Source organism: Vespa mandarinia, chromosome 25, assembly GCF_050613455.1.
Source record: "Vespa mandarinia isolate Hongniang chromosome 25, ASM5061345v1, whole genome shotgun sequence".
NCBI lineage: Eukaryota > Metazoa > Arthropoda > Insecta > Hymenoptera > Vespidae > Vespa > Vespa mandarinia.
Window position 1 is genome coordinate 2,640,523 of NC_140834.1, and position 13,860 is coordinate 2,654,382.

General features: G+C 27.6%; 1 protein-coding gene and 1 non-coding gene across 2 annotated transcripts; one reads left to right on the forward strand and one right to left on the reverse strand.

The window, feature by feature from the left end:
• The first annotated feature begins 213 nt into the window (after window positions 1–213).
• Window positions 214–509, forward strand: LOC146872233 (RNase MRP). The gene has a single exon (XR_014983627.1).
• Window positions 510–3,918: 3,409 nt separating this feature from the next.
• Window positions 3,919–10,289, reverse strand: LOC118450112 (fatty acyl-CoA reductase wat-like). Its single transcript, XM_085664095.1, has 8 exons — window positions 9,972–10,289; window positions 7,876–8,124; window positions 6,556–6,701; window positions 5,681–5,790; window positions 5,415–5,610; window positions 5,081–5,320; window positions 4,080–4,337; window positions 3,919–4,006 (listed from the first exon to the last, which is right to left on the reverse strand). Exons 1-8 carry the CDS (start codon window positions 10,284–10,286, stop codon window positions 3,919–3,921), a joined length of 1,602 nt encoding a protein of 533 aa, XP_085520221.1. The 5' UTR covers window positions 10,287–10,289.
• Between the last annotated feature and the right edge of the window lie 3,571 nt (window positions 10,290–13,860).

Sequence of the window (13,860 nt, forward strand, 5' to 3'; positions counted from 1 at the left end):
TTTAGAAAATATATATAAATTATAAAATCAATCATAAATAATGAAATATATTAAAATTATAAATCATTCTGTATTATATTAAAAGTTATATTTTATGGTTGTTCGAATAAAATGCAAAGTTAGGTAGGAATTGAGAGTCACTGTTACGTTTCTCACAAGTGCTCAGATGGTTTACTATTCCTATATAATAAATTTCCAAGCTTAATAGTAACGAAGTTTCTTCGTGCGTCACTTCGGAGCCACTAGCGGAGTTCGTCAGTAACTCTCAACTTGCTTTGAGGAAAGTCCCTGGACCTTCGGCAGAGAGTGCCGTAACTTAGCTGTTATAAGCCTTTCTTCGCCGTCTTTCTCGATTATAGGATAGGAAGCCTTTGGCTGATCTTTTCGAGATTGGGCGAGAGTGTATTGGTCAAAGCAAAGTTTTCGATGTGTTCGAGACGCGAATTTCTATCCATCTTGTATGGATGAATCTTCGTATCTAACTGAACAGGGCTTTCAGCGAGGAAACTTCTTCTTTTGCAATTATTTCTTTCTCCTTTTCGTGTTTTTTTATTTTTATAAATGGATTCTTAAATGCATTAAATAAAAACTGTTTAATTAATTTAATAAATTAACTTAATGATTGTTAGCTCGATGTTGAACTAGAAAACATTTTGTAATACCTACCTGCAATAGAAATTATTTAAAATTTCTTAGATAGAATATTTTATTAAAATTGACAGGTAATTCGCACATATTTTAATTTTTATTTAAGTTAATTAATTTATTTAATTTTACTGTCTAATTTGGTTTTATCTAAAAATGAAACTTTATAATCCAATTAATTAATATAAATGTAATTTGTATAAAATCTTAACAATACTATATATTTTGACTTGAATTAGTTTTATGAAAAAAAATTTAATTTAATTTAATATTAATTAAATATCAAAAATAGCGTATATAAATTAAAATTTTGTTTAATTCATCTTACTGTGGATTACCAGTTACTATACCGATTCCCCTAACAAAAAAGAACACCTCCAAATCTTTCAAATTTAATAATTTATCATTTAATCTCTTATTATAATAGAGTATATAATCAAATTTCAAAATAGTACAGGGAGAAGCCTACTTTCAGGGGCAATGTGTAATATTTGTACTGGATTTATATAGAAAAATAATCTCAATATTATTTGTATTAATATTATTACAAGATAGGAATCATAACCTATATTTAAAAAACAATAAATATTTCGGATGCGAAGCAACAATTAAGATTTTGTGTCGATAAAATAAAAAAACTGTTATATACAAATATTAAATATACAAAAGGATTAAACTTTGAAATTCTTCGTACTTATTATTATCAAATCTACGTGATTATATTCAACATGACGAATGGAATCTTCATAAAAGTCAGGAAATTGCTGACTATTCTATTAATTGTAAGTAACAATAAGAAGTTACTAAAAAATTCTTAATGTTGTCAATAATGTTTTAACATTAATATTAAAATGCGGACGAACAGGAAAAGTCTGTTGCAACAAATTAGTTGAAATTGAACACTTTGACCGAAATTACGCCAACTAATTTAGTGTTAAAAATTATGGTTTAATAGAATCCTTTCAAAGTCATATTTCTCATGTAGTAACACAATTATGAGTTTATCAGTCGGAAGACTCAAATCAATACCTCATATAATTTTCAAAAGTCTATAGTTAAATATTGCAAAATGCAACTGTTTAAGTTTGTACGGATATAAAAAAAATATGATTCTTGATATTATACTTATAATTATTTCTTTTTGAAGAGTTGACACGATCAAAAGAAAATTTTTTTATGCTCATTAAAGGAGAGAATTAATGGATGAAAATAAACTTAAAGACGTTGTAGTGGATTTTTATAGATCACAAGCGTATAGAGTAGATCTGAAGAAGTTATATAATTTTTCGTGAACAAGGTAGAAAACACTTTTTCTACTTCATATTGATATCTAATATATTACATACTGATATGATATATATATATATATATATATATATATATATATATATATATATATAAATATCTAATAGTCAGACTTTTAGAGAAAAATATACGAAGAAGCATAGTAAAAAACAAACATATCGAATAAAAACTAAAACTCCTCTAGGAATTGAGGTTAATCAAATATAATGTAGAAAATATATGCATTAGCAAAAATAGATTGAAAAATTGTTAGAATAATGTATCGCTATATTTGTATACTAAACAAGAATTTTATAAAAAATAGCTAATTTTTCATACACTTCTAATCTTTACAAAATTGCCCATCTCCTGGTCTCGATCCGGTCACCCGTTCACCAGGGTCGTTAAGACATCCAAATGTGGCCCGCACGCAAATGTCGATATGTTATGAAAGCTTTAATATGAAAGAGCAATTATGAAATAAACGTACCCCAATAACAATGGCGCTAGAACGCCGCGGTGAAAGAATACAAGTTACTGCCGCATGATGTCACCCGAATCAATTATCGTTTTGATTCTTCCATAAATATATGTGATTTATAAATTCATGTTACAACAAAGCCAATATAAATTTATGATTAACGCCGTTGGTATCACACAATATAATTGAAAGTAGATAAAATAAATGCGATTTTAAAATATTGTTTCAAAATGAAGAATAGGCACAAACGTCATAACTGGAAAGATGAACATCAGGTATTATTATAAATTAATGCTGTTTTTCACAATATTATATGTTATTCAGAGCTATTATCTATTGTTACAATTTAAATAATTTTTTGAAAGAGTAACAGAGATAGATATTAATATTTTTCTTTCGGTATCTTACAAAAGTGAAGCGAACGAGGAGGATATGGAAATGTATTTTCTTGAAACTATTCAAAAATGAAATCCCTTGAATCTAATCAATCTATAGTTATTGTAATTCGTAAATATGACTGAGAGAAATCGTTACACTTTCTCAATTGCTATCATTCCTGAAATATGTAAAGAAGCAAGATGTTTTTTCTGCGATCTATTCTAGAGCTTGAGACAAGTAAGATACATGTATTTAAATGATATTTACATAACTACATTATGGCATAGATACATAATAATAGGTTTAAAAAATCATTTTTTACATATATTTTTCTCAGTTACTATATTTATTCTCAATGAAATATATGGAAAAATTATGATATGCGTCCATGGCTTTTGTCAATTAATTCAAATTTCTGTATCGATATTAATTCCAAAATATTAAAATATCTTATGGAATAGCCATTTGCCGTCTTACCTGAGACATAACAGTTAACAATTTTGCTATAAAAAGTTTTAAAAAATTAAATGTAAGATGGTAAACTTTTTGTTAAGATATTGTAAGGTAGTCAAGATGTGATTGCCGGTTTTTTAGAAGATTAAATTCTATAGATCTAATACGGTATAAATTTCATTTCTTCTTAAGTTCCTCTAATCTTATTTTAACAGATTTAAAGATGAACTGGTTGAAATTAAAATGAAATATTCAATTTCAATTACAAATTATCCAGATATAATAGGAAATATTTGTAAATGAAAATAAGGTAATAATATCTAAAAATTATGAAAAAGAAGAAGATGATTGTAATCATAATTAATATGAAAATATATTTATTATCATGATTTTTAAGAAAGATACATTCTTATACAACTTTGAAATTCAATTCGCATTAAGTACTATACCCTCATTTGAAGGAGAATTCGCTTATATCTACAGAGTACAGATTGCAGTCTATTTTCAGGCGCAATGATTAACACTCATATAAAGAATTATGTAGAGAAGATTTTAATATTATTTACACAATAATAATTAGACTATATTGATATTAATTTCAAACAAAAAAAAAACTTCCCAAAGTTGTATTGTCACTCTCCTTAACGTCAGTTGTTTATTTTATCCATATTCGAACGTTAAAAGTGTCTGAATATCATGACCCAAGTTATCATAAGGAATACACAGACGATAAAAAGTTTTAATGCTTGATGTATCCAGTAAAGTCTTAAAAATTAAAAAGACAAGTATTATTTGAAGGTCATTGTGAATAATAGACGATCGATGAGAAAGAAGATACCTTCGCCATTTTATACGAGCTTGTGGAAGCGTTTCAATGGGATCCTTTAAGATGTACATTCTTATGCCTAGAACGTAACTTTCAAAGTATGTGTCCCAAATGAGATTCTTTATATCACAAAAGAAAAATTTGCGATCTTCCGTCGTTAACTTACTTAACAGTTCGTTCCATCTTTTATTAGTAAAGTTCAATTTGGTAGAAGTAAAATAATTCACTATATTCGACATTGTATCAATTTTTTTATATATTTTGAATAACCTTAAACGCAAGCGTAAATTTTTAAAAAATTGTATGACTGTTGAAAAGATAGGTGCCATATATAAAAATAATTAAAGTTACATATAAAGATAAGAAAAATATATGAATATAGGAAACTCAAAGAGTAAATAAGTGTTATAGAAAAAATACAAGTCTGATAGATGTTAAAGAAATTGATAAAGAAAGATCGGCTACTAAAAGAAAGGAGATAGGAGATCCAATTTTGTTATCAGAATTTTACGGACTATTAAGGAACATGACAGTAACTAGGAAAAAGATACCTCGAATTTCTAATGACTTTTTGGAAAGGGGGAGATTTAATTATGACAAATGGTCTTTCATTCAGTCCGTAAGATGCATGATACCGGCGAATTATCATATGAATAATGTGATTATCATTATGTACTTAAGAAAAGAAGGTGCTGACAAGGGTGTAAATAACCGCATAGTTAGCCTAGAAATTCAATCATGTACCATTTTGATACGAATTAATTATAGATTAATGGGAAGATAAGTTTAAACTAAATTGTTTGATGATCAGTTTGTTCTTCGAAAAATTGTCGAAACATGCGAATCATTGCTAACCCTAGACGAGAACTTAGAAAGCTCAACAAGACCAAACACACGTTTTACGGAATTTTTAAACTTGAAATAGGTTGATTGAATCGAGTTTTTTGAGAATCTGAGAATGACATCAACCATAGGATGCATCGAATACGACTAAAAAATAAGAAAAAAATTACCTTGGCTTTTTACCTATACATAACGAAATCGTATCGATTATAATAGCCGGTAGTATATGTAGAAAATACATGTAGATAAGATAAATTGGTCGATATTTTGTATTCCAAAAGCTTATGTACCAAATTGCTTCGTTAGTCGGTAATAATTCAAGTTTCTTCCTCGACATTTTTCTTAATTCCTTATAAGTGATTGGATTATCCGTAGATGTGTAATTATAAATAGGAATTTCTTCGATGGATCTGAAAGATTACAGTAAGCGGTAATTTAATTTTTTCTAATCGTCATTTGATTCGATCGAAAATATTTCGAATAAACGTGATTAATTGACGTTACCTTCGATTCTTCGCTATGTCCCAGGCACTAACGATTAGCGCATTAGTTGTCAAATCTCCGGGTATAATGTTTACATTTAGCGATTCATCGCAAAGATGAGTTCGTATTATTCCCACTGCTGCACCTGCTGAAACTCCCACTATCCCGTTCATATTATCGGTCCATCCTTGTGTAGGTTCTATATACGTTGGTAACACTAAGAATATTAAGTTAATTATTATGTATTATTTATTATTTTGTTCTAACAGAGTTACATTATTACCAACCGATTCCTGGACGAAATATTCCAATGGGTATTAAGCCAGCATATCTTTTTACGATATTCTCGGCGATTGATTTCGTATAAATATATGTATTCGGCCATATTCCAAGTAAGCTAATACCAGAAATAAGATTCAATTTTTAATTGTCGGTTCCGTAACCTGTCATCTTAATATATTTTTAATATATTCACAATCGGAAACGTAATTACAAAACGTCATTACAATATCGATAGATGGATATACGTAACGAAGTTCTAGCGATAATGCTATTGACAAAAATAATGAATAGCCACAAAGATTGCAAATCTTTGATCTATCAAGCAGATTTTTTAAATGACGTTATATAACTAAAGAACATTATTATTAAATATTAAATTGTAATTGTTAATTTGTTTCTGCAATTTCGTTTAACTTTGTTAAATTCTATTGTCAAATATGTTCAACTGAGATATTATTTTTTAATTCAATAATGAATCGTAATTTGTGTTATGATTAGATACAACGTAAAGATAGTGTTCAAAAAGAATTTGAAAAAATGTTATCGAATTTTACTTTACAGTAAATTCATTATTTTCGTTTCCCAGAGGTATAATCAATGAATTTAAATAGCATTTTAAATTTTAATATTTTCAGTAACATTTCATGAATTATTTCATTTGTTCCCTAATATTTTCACAAGAATTTACTTAAAATAAAACATTATGTGAAGAAGCAATATTTTTTATATTCTCATACATTTGGATAGTAGAAACTTGCGATATTCTGGAATGGATTTTTGAAGATTGTATATGTATCCAGCTAATCGTTTGGCTCGACAAATGTATGGGAATATAATGGCAGAAAACAATCGTAAAATCAAAACTTGGTGATAGACTTACTGCGGTGTAATATCATCGAGCAATTTCTCATCCATAGATTCCATCAAATCGATGAATTTTTCGGCATTCATCGGTGGATCATAAAATTTCTCCTCGACCTGATTTTCAATACAATTGACATAAGCCGTTGATACATGGACGAAACTCTATAATATAAAAGATAACGAACATTTATTAGAGTCAGTTCATTCAATTAAAGATCCACATAATTGATAATATGTGAAGAGTGTCTCAATAACCATGTTACGAAACGATATCCTTGCTAATTTTAATGATTCGAAGAAATAACGGAGAGCCTAATTTTTTGGTTCAAAGTAGTATACATTAATTAATTGTTTTTCAGAATCATTTTTTCAAGTTTTTCATGTCACAGAAAATTTGTTAAATAGGAATACATACTTTTATGCATATTCGAAATGTGATAGATAAGATCAGGATGAATCAAACGATCTATAATACTGTGACCTTGACACAATTTTGAGTAAAAAGAAAATAATAAGTGAATCAATTGATGTCAATAATAAAATAACTATGATGGAAATATTAATCAGGAAAGATTTGCTTGAACAAGTACTCGAAATGATATCCTTCAAAAATAAATTTCTCTTAACATTTATTGATTGAAATAGAGAGTCCGATCATGTACGTCATGTTAGATTACATTTGATATTAACTAGGTGTGCAAGTGTCTTCTAACTATCTAAATTTTATAATAATTTTTTTGCGCAACGAATCGATAAGGTCACAGTATTATAAATTGTTGGTCATCCCTTGATCTCAGCTATCAATCTGCGATGACGACAATTACTTTAGAAATATACACTCGACATGAATTTGTGCTCACAATTTTATTGCTCTAATAAATTATTCTCCTTAGCACTTTTTTCTTTTTTTTTGAAAAAATTATCTTTTGTCTGAATTAGCGTATACTTATAAATAATCCTTATCGATTTTTTAATTTCATATGAAACGTTCAAAAGCTATAATCCTCAACGCGAAACATTTTGTTCCATTGCCTATTTACATGCCCATATATATGAGTATAACATTTGTGAATTCTTTGTCAAGCAAGCGGTTTTATTATTCGTATTTGAATTTTACAAACAATAAAATATAAAAGAGATTTGTTCAGTAATTTCATCGCGTTACTTCAATTTCCTCGCTTCGAAAAATTTCGGTGGCTTAAAGAAAAAACTGAGTCACACAATAATGCGTTTCATTGAACCAAACAATTGATTTCTTCCTCTTATCATAAAAAGTAACCGAAATAGAGATTGATGATAGAGTTATTAGGACTCATATAAAGAATAGAATGCGTACCTTTAGTTTCGACATTTCCTTAGATAAGTGTATCAAATCCTTCAGACTTTGAACGTTAATAGCTGCCGCCGATTTAATTTTCTCGTTGAATCGCACAGTAGCGGCAACGTGAAAAACAATAGAGACGTCTCGTATCAGTTTAGCTCTATCGGTTATCGAAATACCTAGATTCGGCAAACTACAGTCACCCTCGATCGCTACAATGCGATTTTGGAATCCTGGCTGCTGCTTCCTCAGCGTGTTAAATAACTGAAAAGTGTGCATTGATAGGTTTATACATATTTCCTGTCCCACATACGCATCTACGTATCATTAATAGAGGAATGACTCAAAAGTTGGACCCTATATCGTATCTTCAACTTACTTTGTTAAATAAATATTGAAACCATTGAAAAGTGGATATATTACTGCAGAATAATGCCATGAATCTATCTAATCACAATCACTTGTTTGTTATTAAGCATTGGTAAGGTACGAGTTGATTTTTATTTTTGTGATTTATGAATTTGTTTCATATTATATTTTTTTCCCTAGTATTTGATTTCTAAATTTCTAAATTATTTCTTTTTCATTTCTAATTTATAGAAATAGACAGCAGATAACTATTTATATATAATTTCGACAGTGTCTTAAAGGTAATTGTAAATATCGACATGTTTCGATATAAATTCTCTTTCCAGAGAATGAGGGTCGTAACTTAACGCATTAAAAATCGTTTAACAAATTTTTTTATGCTGTCAAACTAGTTTCTATTATTTTTAGATTATAAATAATGTGAGAAACATGAATAGAGAACAATGACGATACGATCGATGAAAAAAAAGAAAGTTGGATTCAAGAAATCTGCTAAAGAACCTAAAATAACTCTGATGCGTTTAACCAATGAAAAATGTTGAGAAAAAATATAGATTTATTTATTTGGCTTGTGAAAAGAAAACTAACAATCTTTTAAGATTTAGCCTTATCATACTTAATTGCTTAAATATTCTTATGTTTTCAAATATGATTATGTTCTTTAACATAATCAAAGTCTGTTTTATTTATTAATATTAAATGCATTTTTATTAGACAGTATTAACGCTTCGAGTCCGCTTACGTAGTCTTATGTCTTGATTATGACCAAAAAGTGAAAAAGCAGTGTTACAACATTTATTCTCAGATTTAGAAAAAAAGAATCATAGCTGTAAAATTCAATATTTTATCGAATTCTATTTTATCGAAAGAACATTATTATTAAAATATTAAATTTTTATTGGTAAATTTTTTGTTCAATTTCGTTTAATTTGATTTAATTTCGTTATAAAACGTGCACAATTTCTAGTTATTATTTATACGATGTAAAGCTATTAGCTGAAACAAATCTGTAAATATGTTATTTAGTTTTGCCTTAGAAAATTCAGTATATTCGTTTGCTAAATATAAATTTCATCAATATAAGTAACTCTTTCTAAGTTTAATATTTCCTGTAATATTTTATCCAATATTTAACTTCCCGTTTAAATTTTAAGCAAAAATTAATTGAAAGTATGATATCAAGAAATTACATTTCTTATATGAATACATATTTAAATAACAAATCATTGCGATATTGAGCTATAGATATTTGCAAATTAAACTTGGTATCCTGCCGTTCATATCGCTTTATACGCTTGATTGTGAATGTATTAATGTACGAGAAGTAGTCTGTTCGACTTTGGAAACTTTTTTCTAAACAATTCTTTTTGATTGTTTTTCATAAATTTGGAAACGCATTTCACTGTAATTTTTTACATGACTTCCATCAAAGTCATTATGTAACTAAGTGGAAGATATTTTCCGTCTAAATATTAATTTTAACGTTAACATTAGAAAAGGTACAGAAAACAAACAGTTGAGGATTTTGCTTTCTATTATGCTTTACTGCTGCCACTTTCTAATATGGTTTAATAGAAAGAAGGAGACTTTTCATAATTCTTTATCAATTTTCTTCTTCTTAAAAGTATCTATTAAATGTATTAAATATTAAATACTATTCAGTTACGACATAGAATCATAGAATTGAATGAAAATCTGATCACAAGATGAAAATAATAATCGATCGTAAATGAAGGACTCACCGAATTTTCGACAATGTCTTCTATTCGTTTAGTAACACTTTTATCTTTTTTCCTACGAATCAAAACGTAAATGCATTTTATGCCAGGGCATCCACGTAATAATTTTTCAATCAACATTTTTCCCATAAAACCTGTACCGCCGGTTATAAAAAGACATTGATTTACGTAGAAGGTTTGAATCGTCGTTAATTTGTCGATGTTTTCAATTGAAGATAGCGTTTCATTTGGCGAATATTCGTTCGATTTTCCAAGGTCCAAATTCTTTTTCGCTACAGCTGTTTCCTGCTCGTCCGCTTTCATTTGCACTTCCATCATTTCTGTTCCTTGAAATCGATCTGTAAACAAAAATAATAACATATATTCTTCGATCGTTTTTTTTCTAATTTTTAGCACGAGTTCTTCGACATACCTCTTGTTAGTAGTGTGATAATTCTATTAAAAAAAAAAATATTATATTCGAACTTTCGAATATTATTCAAGCATTTTCCAATCCCATGTGATTGATTGATTTTTGTTCATATAATCAAGCTATAATCAAGCTATTTTAATTTATACCGATTGAATGAAAAGGGATGATGGCTGTTGTTACATGTATGCTTCTATAATATTCTAAGCCACTAATTCATTTATAATATTTTTTTAAACTTATAAAGGTGTAATTAAAAAATGGTTTGATCTGTGATTAGTTGAAAATAATTTAGTATCTCCATATGTGTGTCTACTTATATACATGCATATTTATATATGATCGTACCGTTATTGAAGTGCGCCAGAATCTAAAATAATTTGCAAACTAGAAAGTAAATTCTCGCAATATATCTTCGAGGTATTCACCTTAATTGTTTGTCTTAATATGTTTTCTTTTCTAACAATGAATAAATAAAAGATATGATTTCCAGTGGTCAGAATTCACCTTGAATTTATTCCATAGATAAATCGACACGTATGTTTTCACCAGATCAAGCAAAAAATAGATGGCAAACTTGATTTGTATCGCCACTGGCCTATAATTATAGTAAGAATTATTTGACGAGAAACAATTTTATTTTCATGTGGCAATCGTATTATTTGACTTCTACATTGTAAAATTTTCTATTGATGTAAAATAAAAATTATTATATTTTTAATGAACATATGAATTTTACTTACTTTCAGAAGTATTTTTTATCAAAAATTAATTATGTTATCTACGAAGTTATCAAAATCAGTCATGTATCAACGTTACTCGTATGAAGCTTACCGTTTCACTGAATTTTATTATAGAAAATAGATACCTTTTATGTCCACTGTTTAATTTATCTGAACTTGACAAAATAACCTACAGATTTAAATTTATAATTTGATTTCAATGGGTTAAGCTACGTTCATAAGATTTCAACAATTGTGCTTGCCGTACATCTTAAAATGTGCAAAGTTATTCGATTAAACTTATTTGATCTGCCTTTTAATACCTATTCTTTTACGTACAATTTATTTTACGAATAATTTTAATTTTAATAAACGTAGTTTTGAAAATCATATCTCTTTTTAAAATAGGGACCAGCGCAACGGAAGTCACTTAAAGGTCATTTTACGAGTCGTATTTAACATAGTCTGTATTCCATTACGTATTATTTTTAATACGTTCATATTTATATGACGACCACACACACACACACACACACACATATATATATATATATATATACCGAGTTATGCCATAAAAATGGGACGAACTTTAAAAAATGGTAATACATGCTAAGATAATCTTTCGTTCATAGCTGACGAAATCACGAATTAAACATAAAGGTTATAGGTCTTAAGGAATCTGTTGTTATGTATTATTTAATTAATTAAAATTTATATTTACTCGGTTGAAGAAGAAGAATACGTATGCAAATTTAATCTAAGGAAGTGACTTTATACTTTTACGTAAATTCTTTTAACCCGAAATATATGGCTATTTAGTTACGATCACACATTACATTAGACACGCTCGATTATACAACGAAAAATAACGTCATAACATTGTAAAATGCGTAAATAATATTCGATTATAATATATTTTTTTTAAATTGTTTTTTCTAATAGAATCATTAATCAATCATCAATCACCCTAATGTGAGGTGAATGGAAAAATTCGTTCTAAAAAATAGAAAAAAGAACAATCAAAATGAATCAATCAAATTAATGAGATAAGAAGTTTTAAATATCTTCAGGTTTATATACATCTATACGTTTGCGAATTGATTTGGAAGAGCAGAAATGATGAGAGTTCTAATAAATGCGAATGAAAAAAATGGCTGTTGCGAAAAATGATTTGAATTTTGGCACATCTACCGAATGTGCGCCAACTAACTTATTGTTAAAAATTAATAGAATTCTTTCAAAGTAGCATCCCATACTCCTCACATATTAACACATTTATAAGTGGCGTTTGTCCGTGAGATACTTAGCTGTATACCTCATTTAATTTTCCAAAGTCTATAACTAAATACTGAAAGATTCAACTATTTTAAAGTGTATGAATATAACAAAAATTATTGATTATATTGCTAATATTATACTTATAATTATTTGGCGTTTAAAAAAGGCCTGACATGATCAAAATAAAAAGTTCTTATGTCAATTAAAGAAAAGTTTTTATGAATATAAACAAATTGAAAGAAGTCGAAATTGCGTATCAGTTAGCACTTATTCGATTGATGTACCAATTCTCGAGACGATTTTTGTAGCAGCTATTTCTTATTTCTTCGTCGACGTTTATCGGTACTACCATCATATCGATCTCTAAACGTATAAAAAGTAATTAATAGGATGAAATAAAATTGTAACTAAATGCAAAAATATTCGTTAATTTAGTAAGAGATATATAAGATTAAGTTTTTTCAAAATTTTTCAAAACTTTTATGCGTAAAATAAGATATACAAATAATAAATAATAATAATAAATTCAAAAAATATATATAAGTTTTTGTTATATTTATAAATGTATATAAAAAGTTCATAAAATAAAGAGATTATCCGATCACTTGTGAAAGTTAGTCAGTAATCCTGAACTTGCTCTGAGAAAAATACCTGGACACAATACCTAAAACTTGGCAGAAGAGTGACGTTACTTTAGTCATAAAAATAAAACCTTCTGTCCCCCATATTTCTCAATCTAAGATGGGGAAGTTTTAGTTGATCTTCCGATATTGAGTGAATGTGTATTAGTCAAAGTAAAGCTAGAGAATATGTTCCAGACGAATTATCAATCTTATTTAGAGTGATATTATCTAATTCAATAGAACTTTCAGTAAAATTGAAAGTTTCATCTTCTTTTTTCTTTTGGCATTATTTGTTGCATTCTTTTTTGCCTTCTTATATTTTATAAATAAATTCTACAATGCATCAAATATCATAAAAATTTTGAAATTAATTTTTTTAATTAATGTAATTATTAGTTCGAAGTTGAATAAGAAACATTCTTATGCTGCTATAATATACTTACTGGCTTATAAAACAATTAACGTTTTTTACTGATCGATTCCTCTTGAAAGTACAAGTAATACAAAAGTACAAAGTGAAGCCTTCTTTCAGGCGCAATATTTATTATTTATATAAAAATTTTTTATATAATAAAAATCTTAATCTTATTTATGTTAATATAATTACACTATATCAATCATAATGTATATTTAAGACACAATAACAATTTTGGATATAAAGCTAAAATCAAATTTGTTAAAAAGTAGATATATAAAAATGAAATTTAAAAATTACGTGATATTGTGAAGAGTTATTTTTCAGAATTCTTTGTATTTATTCGTTTCGAACCCATGTGATTATATTGAACTTAACAAATTGAACGTTCGTTAATAACTGAGGATGGTCATTTAACATTTATATTAAGAATCTGACAAAATTA

Bases quoted from the DNA above. Each gene is read 5' to 3' on its own strand.
- LOC118450112 (XM_085664095.1), bottom strand. From the start codon at position 10,286: ATGATGGAAGTGCAAATGAAAGCGGACGAGCAGGAAACAGCTGTAGCG. The intron at 8,125-9,971 runs GTGAGTCCTTCA...CACACTTTTCAG, and splicing joins AAGACATTGTCGAAAATTCG to TTATTTAACACGCTGAGGAA. The intron at 6,702-7,875 runs GTACGCATTCTA...TTTATATTATAG, and splicing joins AGGAAATGTCGAAACTAAAG to AGTTTCGTCCATGTATCAAC.